The 17,445-nt window shown below is 33.8% G+C and overlaps 2 protein-coding genes across 2 annotated transcripts; one reads left to right on the forward strand and one right to left on the reverse strand.

The window, feature by feature from the left end:
* The first annotated feature begins 5,731 nt into the window (after nt 1-5,731).
* LOC125857735 (ethylene-responsive transcription factor ERF034-like) lies at nt 5,732-6,739 on the forward strand. The gene has a single exon (XM_049537362.1). The coding sequence runs from the start codon at nt 5,732-5,734 to the stop codon at nt 6,737-6,739; it is 1,008 nt and encodes a 335-aa protein (XP_049393319.1).
* Nucleotides 6,740-7,321: 582 nt separating this feature from the next.
* On the reverse strand, nt 7,322-16,500 carry LOC125858538 (transcription initiation factor IIE subunit alpha-like). Its single transcript, XM_049538340.1, has 10 exons — nt 16,221-16,500; nt 15,661-15,783; nt 14,395-14,515; nt 13,202-13,330; nt 12,808-12,917; nt 12,531-12,714; nt 10,285-10,482; nt 9,431-9,658; nt 9,095-9,293; nt 7,322-7,665 (listed from the first exon to the last, which is right to left on the reverse strand). The coding sequence occupies exons 1-10, from the start codon at nt 16,241-16,243 to the stop codon at nt 7,562-7,564; spliced, it is 1,419 nt and encodes a 472-aa protein (XP_049394297.1). The 5' UTR covers nt 16,244-16,500; the 3' UTR covers nt 7,322-7,561.
* Between the last annotated feature and the right edge of the window lie 945 nt (nt 16,501-17,445).

The raw sequence follows: 17,445 nt of genomic DNA on the forward strand, positions 1-17,445 counted from the left end.
ATGGTGTTTGAATTATGATCACTAGAAGACAAGTATGTAACTTTACATACAAACTAAACCAAATAAATACTAATTAATTATCAATCAAATGAGACCGTATGATCTTGAGACCAGTTGCATGCTTTATGGATCATTTGGTGTATGTTTGCAATCAAATACTATTCATGATCTCATCATAAACTAACCAAAATAGTAGAAGGAAAGGGAAAAAAGGAAGCATTTAAAAAATAATGAAAGCGAAAAGGAGGAGTCTAACATTATTAATTTACAAAATCAAATTACAAAAAACCAAAAACAAATGGAGTCTAGTATTATTAGTACTTACCCTGAATTCGGACATATAATCTTTTAGGTTTTCGAAAAATAATTTATATCCACCCACTCTCTGTCAGATTATTTGACTCATGTTAACTTGACATAATGCTTAATTTTTTTTTTATTAAAAATGTATTTTACCAAACTAATCTTATTAATGATACATTAAAACTCAAAGTGAACAAATAAAAAATAAATGAAATATTTTTAATATAGCCATCAAGTAAAATGAAACAGAGAAAATACATAAAAAGTATCAGAAATCACAAGAAATAACAATTTAAAATATGTAAAAAGCATACGAATAAATTGCTATCAATTTTTTTCTATTCAACTTTAAATCAAAATCTGAACTATATCATATAAATTGAGATGAAATAATAATAGTAGAATAAATGTCACAAAGTCAACCACACTTTCTAAGCATGTCTTTGGTTATATATCTGTATCTAGTAATTTCAAGTTTCCCATCATAACCCACCACCCTCACACACAAAATAATAATAATATAATGACAACACATTGTACATACCAGTTGTAGTGCCATCATTTCTCAACCCCTAACTTGCCGTGCCGTCACAAACAGACTAATTTTAACATCCCAATGACAATTAATATAATTATATTTATCACCCTTTCCATGATTTTCCATGATCCAAAGTTTTTATTAATCATATTAATAAAAAGAATGATTAGTGCTAACAATTTCAGAGCAAAACAGCTAGCTAGCTAGACCAGCATTAATCCACATGAAAGTCTGATCAATATATCGAAAACTATGAAATAAATCAAATAATTTGAAGATGAAAAAAAGAAAATTGATATGATCTGGAACTTTTCTCATATAATACAAAAATTATGCGTCGTCGTGCTTGGTACTTAACAACAGATTACAAATTGTACTGATGATGAATATATTATAAATGCACGGACTATAAAATTAAACCTCAATGGTGAAGCGGATTTGGGCCCGTAGGAACTAGGCGTTTTTCGACACCGTAAACCGGATCGATCTCAGTTTCAGGCGACGGAGACAGGTGTTTCCGGTGATGATGACGTGGCATAAAAGGCGTGAAATCAAATTTGGTTGCAATCAATTCTCTTCTGCTGCTCAAAATCACATTATCGGAGTAATTACACCATCCATGAATAAGACAGAAGACGATAGCAATCGAAAGAATGAGACACTTCTTAGTAACAATTTTGAATATTACTGCCATAATAATAACGGGAGAGAAAAGGGAGCATGGAGATCAGAAAGCATATGACAGTATATAGAAGAAAAAGTAGTATTAATATGGGAATTTTAGATCTTGAAGTTGAAGTTGAAGAGTGAAAGAAGCAATTAGAAATAGAGTTGTTGTTACATAAGCTGCAGGTTGACATGGGAGCAATGTTTTTGCTTCCATGAGACTTTACTTGATCACCAAAACTAATTAAGCTTTGATCATCAAATTCAACTTTTCTATTTTGTTTATATATATAGTAACTAATTGCTTACACCGTTCAACAATAGTTGTCCACTATTAACTTGACACATGAATTAAAAAACAATAAATGATAGGGATAACTTTACCAAACCACGCTTGCTTATTAAATATAAGTCATCATGATAAATTATTTATTGATTTTATAAATTAGATAATTATTATTGCATATTCTAAAATAATATAATGCATAAGTAAAAATGGACGAAGAAAATAATATAGTGCATAAGTAAAAATGGAGAGAGAAAAAGAGAGAAATGGAGGTCCAAATAATACGGAGAGGGAGGCAAAGTTTGTCGACATTTAATTTTCCTCCAATAAAAACTTGCTTTGCGTTCACGTTAGAGTGGCCATTAAAGTTTCTTAGTCAAACCTTATATTATTTTCATTTTAATTAATGGAAAATGCATGGCCCCTATTATTTAACTTTGAAAAATAAGAAACCTATATAATTAGTTAATTATACATTGACACGAAACATAAAAAAAAAATTGACACGGTAAAGTGATCATTAAATTCAATAGGAAGTACTTTAATTAAGTTTGTTTTTTTTTCATGAAGGAAACGTAGATAAATTCAAGAGTCGCACTTTATAAAATTCTAGCTTAAAAATTTACAACCTATTCGACTTATTGTGTTTGAAATTGAAATTTATTCTTATATATTTGATTAATGTTTCAAGTCATATATAAGTTTGAGCTAAAGTTGTGAATTGGATGAACGAGTTCGACTATATTTGGATTCGTGTAGGGTTTTATTTGGGAGGAAGCGCTCTCGATCAAGAATTTTTTCATTCACAACATTTGAATCCGTTTGATTAAGGTAGGAACAACTCCATCCTCCACACTACATTCTTTGGTGGTCCTATTTTCCAAGTTACTAACTCCTTATCATAATCAAGTAATCAACTATATCTAGCTAGTCGTTTTTTAAGATGATCTGATAATCATAAATTTAGTTATTTTTTAATACTGACAATATATATAACTTACATTGTTACTTTAGAAAAATGATACTACGAATGTACGAAGTGTAACCTATAGTAGCATGGTTCGAAATTACTATACGAAGAATAGTGAAGAAGCCCATTGCACATCATGACTCTTCATTTGAGCCATTGAATATACATGTAGCAAACAAGACAAGAAAGAGCCATTGAACTAATTCCTTATTGAAATATTTTTGGACTTTCTTCTTATTTTTGCTCTTTATTGTAATTCATATTTATTTACTTATTTAATCACGGAAGAAAGAAAATTAAAATCTAGTAGAATCTACTAAAACCTTTTTATCAAAGGCTCAAAGCAGAAATCATTGATTTATTCTTGCTTACTATACAAATTGATCAATTACTAGTGAAACTCAAGATTAGTGTATTTATTTTTAAGTTAATTTTATTCTTTTTAATTTTCATGTGCAATTTCTTTTTACAGAGTCAACAAAAATCATTACAAAATGGAGGAGAATATTTTGGTCAAGATGTGCTAGAAATTAACAATATCAACTTTAATTACCACTAATTAAAGAGAGAACATTAATTCTCTGATAATTTTCCATTTTAGAAGTGAGGTCCATGGACAATGAGCACTTTTTTTTTATTATTCTTTTGTAATATAAATAGTTTTATTATTAATTAAATGCAATTTCTTAGTGCAAGATCCCCATTTATCTCCCCAAAATTACTATAGTCAAAGGTTAGGTATTTCAACTTTCAAGTAGTACAATGAAAGGAAGTTAAATTTAATTTTGGACTTTGATGCGCGTGCTGTAGTCCAGTTATGTTCAAGCACTTTGTATTCTAGAAAATACCTTTTATTATAGGAATTCACTTTTGAACAATATAAATAATCAAAACTTTTATGATTTATCTCATTATAACAAGTCATCACTCTAATTTTAGGTCGTTACCATATATGACTTGATAGAAAGTGTTACTTAACGTAGGCCAACGTTATTTCAACATACAATTTTACTTTCGTACATTAATAAAGTATTCTTCAATATGTATTACAATTTGTTGTTTTATTTGTCTTGTGCCTGACTATTTTGTTGTCATGTGATTTCTTTTTTTTGGGTCATTCTGCTTCAAAAATTTCTCTTTTGATCTGAGTATCTATAAGAAATAATCTTTCTACTTATAAAGGTTGGGAAACAAATCTCATTTGTGAAGGACTACACTGAACATATTATTGTAGATGTTCATTAATAGCACGAAAATTAAAGTGATGAGAGAATAGGGGACAAACCTTCTTTCCTATTGTGTTAGGAGCAGGTGAAGACAATAGACCTCAGCGGCTTGAGGCCTTTTCTTTCGGAAGTGGCAATCGACTTTGAATTTTTTTGAATGCCTTAATATAACTACTATAATGTAATAACTCTTGTCGGTTTCACCTTAATTTCATCGACCCTATTACTATGTTTTTTTCCAAAAAACATCGATTCTCCATAAATTTATGTGGTTTATACAACAATTAGTCATTTGAAAGTAGTAGGTGAAATTTGGACAATCATCCAGCTTGCTAGTAGTGGAGTTGTGTTTTTTCTTGCCTCAAAAATTGGCTAGCATGAGTGAGTTGTGTGCGCGCAAAAATAAAGTCTCATATTGATAGTTGAAAAGAAAAAGAAGTCTTATGTGATGAATACTTTGAATGAATATTTTGTAAATTATATCACTCTTATTATTAAAAACTAGTATAAGTGTCCACGCGTTGCGTTGCGTAGATAATTTAAAATGTGATAATTTTATAATTAAAAATAACTAATCACGTGGTTTTTTGTGATGCATGTAGATTTTTAATTAATATTTAATATTTAATTTTTTTATTTTATTAGTATAATATTTTTGAAAAAAACACAAACTTAATTGATAATACTTTTATTTAAATCTCTCAACTTTCACTCAGAAAACTAATATCGAACCACTGATTTGGCAGGATAAGTATGAAGATGGTGGAGTGTGGCATGAGGCTCGGGTTAGTGTATTTGCCTGTCTATGGGCCAGTTTACGACATTTGCCCCTAGCTTTGAAGATTGTTCGTCACATTGGAGGTGTTCAATATACTTAATGGTATGAGATCTTTTAGGAAAAATTTGATCCTAAGTGGATAATATCACGTTATATTAAGAGTATTCTTGAACCGTTTTAGCCCAATAGAGTCTTCTGATCCATTCCTTGGTACTAAATTTATCAATCTCTTCTCAACCCCTTTTGAACCTCCTATGAAGAGGCCATCATATGACAACGTTTTAATCAAATACTAAACCAAATAATTGTTCTTTGGACTATTTAAGACGCACAATCTAGGCTAATATCTCCAACACATATTTTCATATCATGTTGCTTATTTGTTCCATTAAATTCAATAACTTATCGAATGAACCTTAAACTTTATTAACATACTCATTGATACATATATCTTGTCATTACAACATAAATATTAATTCACATTTATCTAACCTGTAGAACTAGTCAAGTTATAGAGTTGATCTGGTCTTTGAGTTCACCAGAAATCTTTTTAAAAAATTGTGTTTCCTAGTGACTAATTGCCATTTGTTGCATTGAATGTATATAAGGGGCAACAGAATGTCTACAATATCCAAATTATATTGATCACATCATTCTGAAAACAACATATACATTTGGAGGCGTCTGCATTAGCACATAGTACAACTATATAAAATCGTCCATGTCTTGCCATAATTCGTTCATATTTTATGATTTTCAGTCGATAGAACCAACATGGCCTGCAACAATCATTCTGTGTTTATAATTTTATATACAGAGGAATATCATTTTCCTCTAGTCCATTTGTGACAATTCAAAGATACCTTCTCCATTTTATACCTTCAGCAGTTCAAGACACCAAGCTTAGAGACAGACTACCTTACCATGAACTTTTGATTCCAATTTCAACCAAACATATTCAATAATGAAGCCACCAGCACCTCAGCCAAGTGACGGTATTAGAACACGAAGAAAACCATCATCAAGGGGCCATCCAAGATTTGTTGGTGTTCGCCAAAGGCCATCAGGAAGATGGGTTGCAGAGATCAAAGATTCTTTACAAAAGGTGAGGCTATGGCTTGGTACTTTTGACACTGCTGAGGATGCTGCAAGGGCATATGATCAAGCTGCTCGAACATTAAGAGGGGCTAATGCTCGTACTAATTTTGAACTACCCGCGTCTGATTCCCACCAAGGTAGTAGTATTCTTGAAAATTCTGAGTCTTTTAACTTTGAAGAAGCCTGCAGAACAGAGGAAACTGAAAATAGTCTTGTTGGTGCACTTAAAGCTAAACTCTTTAACAGCAAGAATTCAAGATCTTTCATTCAAGCTTATGCCTCTAATTCAACTTCTCAATTAGCATCCAAAGTTAAACCATCACTACCTTGTATTGAAATCAAGAAAACATCCTCACAAACTGAGAAATTACCTAAAATTGACAATTATTCTGATGACTTGTTCAGGGGAAATCACAATCTTGATTACATAAGCCTCTTGACGAACGATTATCAGCCCATAATCTCATCCTCACAATGTCAAGATAACCAGTGGTATAGTGGGACAAATTCAGCGATAATGTGGGCTAACGAGCAAGGACGATTACCATGGGGAGAACCACAAATGAGTCGAGTCCAAGACGAGGTTTCATTTAGTACAACTATAAATAATAACATTAACACTAACATTTTTGGTGGTGGTAATAGTACTACTTCTACTTGTACATGGCCAGTTTCAGTTAGTGAACCAATGGTTGATTTGTCTACATTTGGGGAAGTAGATGTTTTAAATGGGTCAATAATGATGCCCGATATGAATGGATTAACACAAATAGCTTCAGTTCCAACTGAACAACAGTTCCTGCAGTTTGAAAATGGGCTTTGGGGTGCTGGTGACAATGCAGTTTGGGATCCCTTCCTTTTATCATCTGTGTGAGAAGAGTTTCAGATTTATGCTTTGATAGACATCAGAGTTGATAGTATTCTTTATTCTTTTTAGAGTTCTTTTATGTCGTCTTCTTCTTTTTCACCTCTCCCACTCTTGTTGCTCCATTGGAGAGTCAAACCCAAAAACGTCAGGTTGGAGGCGGAGAGTGTTTATCATCCAAGCAACCCCTCTTGTCGCTTCTTTAATGTCTCGTTTTGTTACTATTTTATGATATTACTTATTACCAATAACAAAGCCTCACAGAGACTTATGGGATGATTTGTGTTTAATGCTTTCTTACTGTATTTCTCTGGACTTTAAAATTAAATCAATGCTCCCACTAAAAATATTGTTGAAACTTGAAAGTGGAAACAAGGTAGATATAGAGAGTGTTATGGGAGGATTTATGTGTACCTGAGTCCTAAAGTGAGCATTACATTGCTAACGCCTAAATCCATCATATATTATAAACTATACCTGATATAATATGGAATAACAATACATAGGTTAAACATCAAAAGACAAAATCACTCCATCTTTTCCTCAAATCCATCATCAGTACTCTTTAAATTCTATTAAATTTAAAAAAGTAAACCCAAATTTTGAATTTTACCTTGTATATCCCATTTCTAGTGCCAAAAAAAAACACTCAATAAAAATAATGCGTTATTAGTCCTTGTATTACACAATTCCTACATAGCTTAGTTTCTTTTAACCAAACGACCCCCATGTCAGGATGAAGATGGTACTCTCTTCACGAAGCTACAAACATGCATGCAGACTTCAGGCAGTCTGCATTTTTATTTTGCAGCTTAAAAATTACTTTGACCATCAACCTTCTTCCCAGTCTATGTCATCTTCTTCATCGTTGTCATCTTCAGAAGCATCTGCTTGAACATTCAAGTCTACCTTGAGATTTCCAGTTGTAGTATTACCTGAAAACATACCCAATGTGAACATGATAGTTGAACTTCAAAACTAAGCAAATCAAACACGACCTATAAATTGAAAGTGAAAATGAAGAAGCAGGACTCGGGAGAAAAGGAAAGAAGAATCAGAGCCTAAAGAATTGGGAGAAGACAAAATTTAGCAGTGATCATCACCTATAAAACTCTAATCAAGCAAGCAGAACAAAGTAACACATCATACTAACTATAAGAAGTTAGAAGATCCTCTCTAACTGGTCGCTAAGTTTCACCTACACACCTGAACTGAACTTCGTGGGAAAATCATTACACCTTCTCCTTATCCAAAGTGTATCTACTGCCACTCTTAATAGTCTAAGACTACTACTTCCTAGGAAGTGCGAAGTGCACGACACATGTTGCTCAGTTTACAGGCCCAACTTCTATAAACTATGCAGAGATTGCATGGCATTTGCAATCGATTTCTGTTATTGAGTAACAAGACTTTGAAAGACCATTACATTCTAGAAAGTCAAGGCTCGAGTAACTCTGGAACCTTAAGTATTCTCAAACAGAATTATCCATATCTCTCCTCTCTTGCATGGATTCCCACATGGCCATATATTTCAGTTCTCAGCTTTCGTAGACTAGTTGTTTTATTCAAACAGGACAGAAAATTGTGTATGTAATCACTTTCTTGGCATCTCTATGATATATAAGTGTATAAATTGAGTATGTTATTCAGAACTATAGGTGCTGTGCGTATGTGCCTAAGCTCTTTCAGATTAATTCGTGAAAGATGTGAAGAGTTGTTAGCATACTTTGACAAGTTGCATTTTCTTCAATGTTCTAGATGTTCCTTTTATTTTTAAAAATCTTTGGATACCCAAAAAATCTCCCTTGTGTTAGCTTGTCCCAACCCCAGTGTGTCCAAAGGTTCAGAATATTGGCCAACCCCTCTACCCTGCTCCCTTTTAAATACCACAGTTTGTGTTAGCGGTAATTTTTCAGAATAATATTTAACAATTAGGAGAAGAAGTGTTGTCCTCGCAGTTAAAGTAGACATAGAGGAGGAAACTTTGGAATTTGCGGGAAACCAAAAAAAAAATGGCCAACACTTAAAGCAGCTAAACCCCAGAGGTTCTGATCAGCACAAAGTATATCATTTTGATCCATTTGTTCCATTTATGGTCTCTCTCCATTTTATAAGGACTCAAGAAAGAATTTGCATAATAGTATCTTTTTTACGGTTGCACCATGAATGGCTCATAGCAAAGCAGTACACAGTTGACAGTACAACACCAGCAACTCCCATCAACAAACAAGGTAAGGAGCTGAACCTCATGATGTAGCAAGCTAATAACTTCAATCACTAGCACCTCCATTATCAACTTCTTTGAACAGTCCTCCTATCCTCAACCACTTAAGAGATTGAAGTATATGAACAATATAAAATTACCTGCAGGTGGGGCCTCCTCCCATTCAACATCCTCTCCTTCGTCCTCCTCTTCACGTTTGGATTTCATGCCAACTTGGCGCTCAGTAGAGGTGTTATACACTCCATCTGTAGTTGATGTTTCCGGTAATATTTTGGTAGCTTCTTCTTGCTCTTTTTGCCGCTTGAATAGTGCCTCATAATATGCCTTAATATATTCATCCTACCAAAACCAAGAAGAAAAAAAGGCATTAAAGCATCAATATACAGCATATGGAGAACTCAAGCAAGAAAGGACAGGGCAGAATAAGAGAAGGGCAGGAAGAGGTAATGAACCATACAAAAGGCAATGACCTTAACCTGTATATTTTTAACATCTTCAAATCCTATGGACTTCTTGTCATCAGATAATCCTGCTGCAGCAGAAGTACCCTCCATATTTGATTCTTGCTTGACCTCTCCACGCTGCTCTTTTGTAAGATTCATTCCCTCCTTTATCATCCATGGAGGCAAAACTTTCATTGGTGTAACTGAAACATCAGATTTGATATCTCCTTTTTCTTCAAGACCAGAGAAAGCAACTTCAACCTGCAATCAACAGCAAAAAGTGGTTTAAATTCATGACACGATAGTTTCAGGGTGTATTTCACTCAATCAACATCTTACATAACTTGGGCACTATTATCTCCATCAAATTCATAAGGAAAGACAGAGATATTTTATTGAAAGCATTCAGAGCAATTGCTACATAATGTATTATTGAGAAAAAACAGTTGCTAAAGGATAAATATAGACTCAAGTTATCAGTGAGAAAGGAAACAGAAGTTTGTATATAGAATAAACAAATAACCAAGATGTTCACAGGTACAAAAGGGAGAAAACTTCCAATGTTGCAATAAAAGGAGGGGGGTTAAAATGGTTGTTTTCAAGATTTGATCAGAAGACTACCTAACACAGAGCAAAAGCTATGTTGTGCAACCTCATTGTATGGACTAGTGCATTAAAATCCAGTTCAGATGTGTGATTGTGTGTTGGAAAAATTCATGTACATGCAAGTCGCAACTAAGATGCATGAGCATGAATATACACCAAAATCACTGCATTGCATTTCCAAGAAGCATCAGAAGCAACTAGAAACACATAATGATGAGCTTCCAAGTAAAAGACTGTAACAACAGTATTTCTTTTTTCCTTTTCCAGTTGGGCAAAAGAACCTTTGTCTCCCCTACAAACGGCATCGGTGTTCCACCAAATCCAAGCCCTTGTCCTGACTTTGAGTCATTTGCATTATCTCCATTTGCACCACGGGCCACAGCATTGGCTCGCACTTCCCATGCTTGAAGGCTTCCAAACTCGGGAGCAGGTAAATCTTTTACTCTGGCAAGTTGATCCATCAGTGGTTTGAGTTGTGCCTACAATTCTTTTAGTTCTCAGTAAACTGACCCAGATGCACAGGAAAGAGATGGTAACAAGTCAACTGTTCTCAGATATCCAGGGTTACAATAAAATAAAAAGGAAAGGAGGAAAAGGTTTTTTATAATTCACCAATTGTTATAGAGATCAAAACAACAAGGGGCTATAGCTCATCCAAAAGAAAATTAAATAATCCAAGAGAAGTAGTAATACTAAAATAGACGCTGTCAAAATTGTCCCAACTAGTTCACAGATTGAGGAATAGTTCATTGATTTCGTAGTAGAAAATCTCTTTTCAAACTAGATGACAAGACACGATCTCTCCTTAAAAAATTCAGCCTATACAAGTTAAAGAAATTCTTTCAAAGCTACCCAAAAAATCATGCTCTATTAAACTGAAAGATAAAATCGAATTCCTTCAGGCCAAAAGAAAGATATAGAGAAGCATGCAATTTGGCAGATACAGAAAGGGAGAAACAGAGAGGGACTCCACCAATTTTCAACCAAAACGAGAACAGAACTTCATAGATTTGTCTTATGACACTCTCTTTTCTACCAAGTAATCAGATTATATACTTTTTTTAATCAAGTAAAGTAATCAGATTACATACTTTAAAAAAGAGCACAAAATGCCCTTATCTCATTTAGAACAAAGAAGCATGATCGTATTAAAATTTAAGCATGAAGTTTACCTAAAATACAAAGCAACTATAGGTCTTGGTCAAGTCAATCTTACAACACCCAATCTTCAATGCTTCTAGAGTTCTAGAGATTTCATGGGTGCACCAAAAAGAGATAAGGGAAAAGAGGCGGTGTATATAAATCCCTCCACTAACAGTGATAGCAAAAAGAATAGATAGCTTCAAATTGCACTCACTCCAAAAAAAAATTAATGAAGTAGAGTGATTTCATTAAAATAGGAAAGTCTCCTGTATGCAGGTACACCAAAAGAAAAAAGTAGAGAACCTACACAACAATATGGTGTTCTATCTCATTTTTCTATCCCAGTGATCTCATGGGTGCACCAAGGCTTTAAGAAAGAAAAACGTTTGACACATACCAACCGTACACTTAAAAAACTTTTTGATAAAGAAAAAGTACATTTCAAACATCCCATGCCATTAAGCATGCCATTAAGGGTAGAATTAGAAGTTTTAAGTTAAAAGAGTTCCCAATTATGGAAAGTGCCATTTTTTAACAAACTAAAGAAGCACTGAGTGCCATATAAAATGGAACATCGGGAGTATATCATAATTGTGAGAACAAAATTGGTTTTTTGACATGGGAAACAGCAAGCACAATTCTTTGTTCAAAAGAAGTTCAGAATCAAAGAGAACACATCTATTGATGTAGTTAGTAATAGGTGTGCCAAAAAATTGAGTAGAGAGGATACCCCTGAACGGGAGAATATCCATTAGGAATCAATATGCAGGTCAAACTCCCATATTATATACCTAAGGACTCTCTGTTACCAACCAAACAAAGAATATAAAAAGCTGAAAGCTGATGTTTTAAGTCAACATATAAATTATTAAGTCCACATTGATCTTGAAAACATGCAAGACAACAAAACAATTAACATATTTAAATGAAAAGTGTAAGATGAACATAAGTTTCTTTAAGATAAACATAAGCTTTTTATAGATGAACATAAGTTAAAGCAAACAGCATAATTTAGTAACTGTGGACATTGAAAATGTATGAAGTAAATAGAGCAAACTAGAAAAGATGTATAGATTCAAATGCCAAAACAGTTCACTGTCTTCTTTTTGTGTATATGTGTATATATCCACCTAAGGACCTGGAGCAATAAGACGCTTAAAAACCCACTGCACTATAGAGTTCGTTGTAGCTGCTCTCTCAGTCTCGCTCTTGCTCTTGCTTCATTTATCACGTTCTGAACACTAAACACCCCAACCCAAGAGCCAGCAGTATGACATGACCAAATGAGATGAATATAATTTAAAAGAGAGAGCACCTTAAATATCAACCTCCAACGAGAAAAAAAATAGAACACCCTAAAACATAACACAGAAAGAAGACAAACCTCCACCCTATGAAGCATGTCTTCCAACTTTTCCCGGCGGCGTCTCCTATCATTGTCATCCCCATCGGTGGTCCCTTGAGAAGCTAGCTTGTCGCTCTCTGCCACTAGTTCCCCATTGCAACTTTCACAGTGGAAGTACTCATCCACAGGAGAGATCAGCCGCAACGCATCCAACGCAGTATATCTGAATTCGCATATTTAAGGTAAATCCTGAGTTTGTCATGAGATGCATACCTATCAAAACGCCAAAATCTAGCAGCAGTATTGAAGGCAGAACCTTTTCCCACAGTTGGGACAAATATACTCCTGCACTGTGTTTTTGTTATCCAGCTCATCTCTTAACTTTTTCTTCATTCGGTGCAGTCTGTACCTCACGACATCATATATCTGCAAAATTTGAAATGCCCCTTGAATCTTTAACTTCCATGAAAGTACCAATTTAGTTAAATATCAATGATACAAGATGAATGAGAAGTTATCCCTGCTCAACAATCAATGCTTGTGCTAGTACCATAATAAGCAAAAGTGTTTGTTACTATAGATTACTTAAGTCTCTCATGTCTCTTGGTTGTTTGTCTATCAGTCAAGTTGGGAAATGCTATGACTAGAAGTATCAGAATACTTCAATAAATCTACACGAAGTTGGTAAATAAGGGATTTGGGGTGGGAACCTGTGCATAGTCCAGGCAGCAATAAGAATGAGTATGCATCTTTATTTTGTCATCTCCTTCTTTCCCATTCTGCAGGCCATCAACAGTAGCTGCAACTGCAGAATTGTATACTTTAGCACCCTTTGCTCCCTGTAACAGAAGATTGTTAAAGAACGAATGACAGATTATTTAGCACAGAAATTGCAGGCAAAATCTGATGTTAGTAGTCTGTGATAATAACAGACGAATATACAATTGAATCGCCCCCTTCTCACCCATCAGTTTTTGGCACAGAAGGAGGGTATACTTGGTTGCACATTAGCAACTAGTTAATAAGGGCAGGCAGGGGGGCAGGGAGAATATGCTGCCAAATCACCCCCTTCCACCCACCATCTTTTGTAAAAGGAGGAGGATATGTAAGCATTCATTAAAACGCCATTAGTTTGTCCCACAATACAATTAAGTTAATGAGGGCTGAGGTTAAAAAAATATGAGCACACACAGAAGACAAAATGCTGCTACTTTGTATTTGTAACTGAAAACTTTCCTATTCCTTGTTGTCATAATGCATTTGCCTAACAGGTCTCAATGTTTTGAACCATGGACCATGGTACCAAAGAAGAAATAGAATTTCCTAGAAAAATCAACTTGAAAGAGTATTCTCATGTAGAAGAACGTACTAATGCATAAGGTAATTACAAAATAGGATTCATCTTTTTAATGGTTCATAATAACAAAATGTGAATTTTTTTTTGGCTAGATTAAGCAAATAGATGAGCTACGTAAGACTGAGCTTCACCCTTGGTTTCCTTATTGTTTGTTTGTGTTGGTAGGTAACCAAAGAAAATTATGTAACAATTTCATATTTTTTAGATAAGATATTGTTTGAATTAATTACATCAAAGATCTACCATATTTTCAAAATGGAATAAAGAGACACAGCTTAGTGTGCACCTTACAGCCATGTGGTTACCAAACAGCAAATTTCTCACATCTTCCTCTTTACTTAGGAGGAATTTGTATAAAAGGGAGCCAATTGCTAAGTTAAGGAAACAGATGAAGCTGCTTCAGATATCTAAAGACTGGAACACTCTCGATGTTGAAACTAAACCTTCTTAAAGTTAGCAAGAGAGCTAAATCTTCCAAAATAATATCCTAGGTAAATGAACAAGGGCAGCGGGTATCATCTTTATGCAATAGAGCATAAAACCAACCTCCTTCCTATGGTCCCGTGTGATGAGCTTTTCTTCTTCAAAGAACCGCAAGGTGCGGCGTAATTGTTTCGTGTGCAACTTCAAGTCCTTTGCCAAGTCTTCTTCCCTCACCCATTGCCGCCTGAAATAATGATTTTTAAGCATGCAATTCTTGAAAATACAATGAAGTTTGTGGGTGTGTTAGTGAATTGTGAACAAACTACGCATGCAATATTTTTTGAAAATACAATGCAGTTTGTGGGTGTGTGGGTGAATTGTGCACAAACTAAGCAAGCAATTCTTGAAAATACAATGCAGTTTGTGGGTGTGTGGGAATTTTTCATGAACTAAACATGCAATTCTTGAAATACAATGCAGTTTGTGGGTGTGTGGGTGAATTGTGCACAAACTATGCATGCAATTCTTGAAAATATCTAAATAAAGTTTCTAAGTTAAAAACAGACTGAAGAAGTAAGAAATAACTACACAAATAAACTATGCAATTTTTTTTAAAATACAATGCAATTTGTGGGTGTGTAGGTGAATTGTGCACAAACTAAGCAAGCAATTCTTGAAAATACAATGCAGTTTGTGGTGTGTGGGTGAATTGTTCATGAACTAAACATGCAATTCTTGAAATACAATGCAGTTTGTTTGTGTGTGGGTGAATTGTGCACAAACTAAGCAAGCAACTCTTGAAAATACAACGCAGTTTGTGGGTATGTGGGTGAATTGTTCATGAACTAAACATGCAATTTTTGAAAATACAATGCAGTTTGTGGGTTTGTGGGTGAATTGTGCACAAACTAAGCAAGCAATTCTTGAAAATACAATGCAGTTTGTGGGTGTGTGGGTGAATTGTTCATGAACTAAACATGCAAGTCTTGAAATACAATGCAGTTTGTGGGTGTGGGTGAATTGTGCACAACTAAGCAAGCAACTCTTGAAAATACAATGCAGTTTGTGGGTGTGTGGGTGAATTGTTCATGAACTAAACATGCAATTTTTGAAAATACAATGCAGTTTGTGGGTGTGTGGGTGAATTGTGCACAAACTAAGCAAGCAAATCTTGAAAATACAATGCAGTTTGTGGGTGTGTGGGTGAATTGTTCATGAACTAAACATGCAATTCTTGAAATACAATGAGGTTGTGGATGTGTGGGTGAATTGTGCACAAACTATGCATGTAATTCTTGAAAATATCTAAATAAAGTTTCTAAGTTAAAAACAGACTGAAGAAGTAAGAAATAACTACACAAATAACATCGTATCTTTTCCTCTGATAACCTTGTGAGTGCGTCAAGAATCACCACTGCAATTCCTCGATTGTCACTTCTGCCAGACTTGGGCTGATTGTCGCCTTTAGTTGTAATGTCATCATAGAAAGCTCTTGCCGCAAGTTTCACCAACCTATCCAATAAATAAATCCACATAACAAGAAACCGAAAATGAACAAATAGGGAAGACAATGAAAAACTTCAGATGCATCTTGCTACACTCATGCAACAACAACAGCAGATTTCAATAAGTCAAAATACACATGTATATATACTTATTTAGAATATATAAATGAATTTAGAACTATTCAAATGTATAATTTAAGTATATATTGTTTAATTTTGTTGAGATAGTTGAATTTAAGTATATATTGTTTAATTTTGTTGAGATAGTTGAAGCAAAGTCTGATAAAGAAAAAATAGTTCCAGGAAAATTCTTGGAATTAGGTCGAAGTGGTGACGAACTATCTAGTAATTCCCATTCTTCATCAGAAGAAGAAAGAACAGTTTCTAAATCACCTCGTAATCGCAACAATATTGAAGTTACCCCAGGCATAATACGAAGTTTACCTATTGAATGGCTCAATACTCATCTGGCTGAATTAAATCCGAACTTTCATACAGTGAGACGTGAAAATTTGATCCTCGAATCCCTAAATTATCGCCAAGATTTGTACGTGAAAATTAGTGCGGATGAGATCGGCGCCGGAGAGAGGAGATGGTGGAATGCTGTAAAATCCATCTTTGGGGGGATTTGGTGTAGTATTTATAAAGATTGCCGAACCCCCAATTATTTCCCTCTATCTCCGCGTGCCCTGACCCGATTTCCAAATTTTCACTTCTCACCCTAATTTCTTTCTTTTCGAGTAGTGATTTTGTATAACGTTTAATATATTTAAGTAAAATACTATAATAAAAACGAGTATTGATTTTGTTTATGGTTAAAAATTTATATTATATATAATTACTATGCATAATTACAAAAATATTCATAATTAATCTAGTAGAAAATGATTCATAATATGCCTTGTCTATTAGTATACGAAGTTTTCAACACAAGACACTCAAATTTTCACAACTCTATTTCTAGATAACAAAATTCAAGAAAATATAAGTATACTATAAATTACAAACTCGAATAACAAGAAAAGAATTAAAAAAATATAGACATAATTTGAGTGTATAAGTAGAAATTCAAAATTTTTAAAAAGAAAATAAGTTAGTTGGCTTAGAACGATCAAAATGAATTGTACTTGTTCTCTTATCATACTTATATACTAGAGTTTAACGCGCTTTTTTAAAAACTAATAGTAATTGTTTTCTCTTTTTTTTTTACAGAAAAGAATTATAAGAAATGTTTCGCCTTCTACTTCTACCTTCATATATGCTTAATTTTAAAGAAATAATTCTAAAAATGTCAATATATATATATATATATATATATATATTCAAAACTAGAATCCTTTTGTATGGCTCACTTTCTAATTAGACTTCTCGCTATGATAAGAAATGTGCAAGGTCTAACATATATAAAATAAAAATAAAAGAAAGTATTGATTTTATTTTTTGGAAGTAACAGCAACAAGCTAAAATAAACATAAAAAGTAGTAGTAGCAGCAGCAAGCTTTGTGATAAAACATAGGAAATAACAGCAAGAAGTTAAAATGTGATTTTTATTTTTTTATTTTTAAAAAAAAAAACTACCCGAACTCGCAAAGTCGAAAAGATTTGGCAGAATCTTGATCCCACTTTATCATTGAACCAAGCCTTTAACTTATGTTGAGGGGGTCATTGT

This window comes from Solanum stenotomum, chromosome 3, assembly GCF_019186545.1.
Source record: "Solanum stenotomum isolate F172 chromosome 3, ASM1918654v1, whole genome shotgun sequence".
Taxonomy (NCBI): domain Eukaryota; kingdom Viridiplantae; phylum Streptophyta; class Magnoliopsida; order Solanales; family Solanaceae; genus Solanum; species Solanum stenotomum.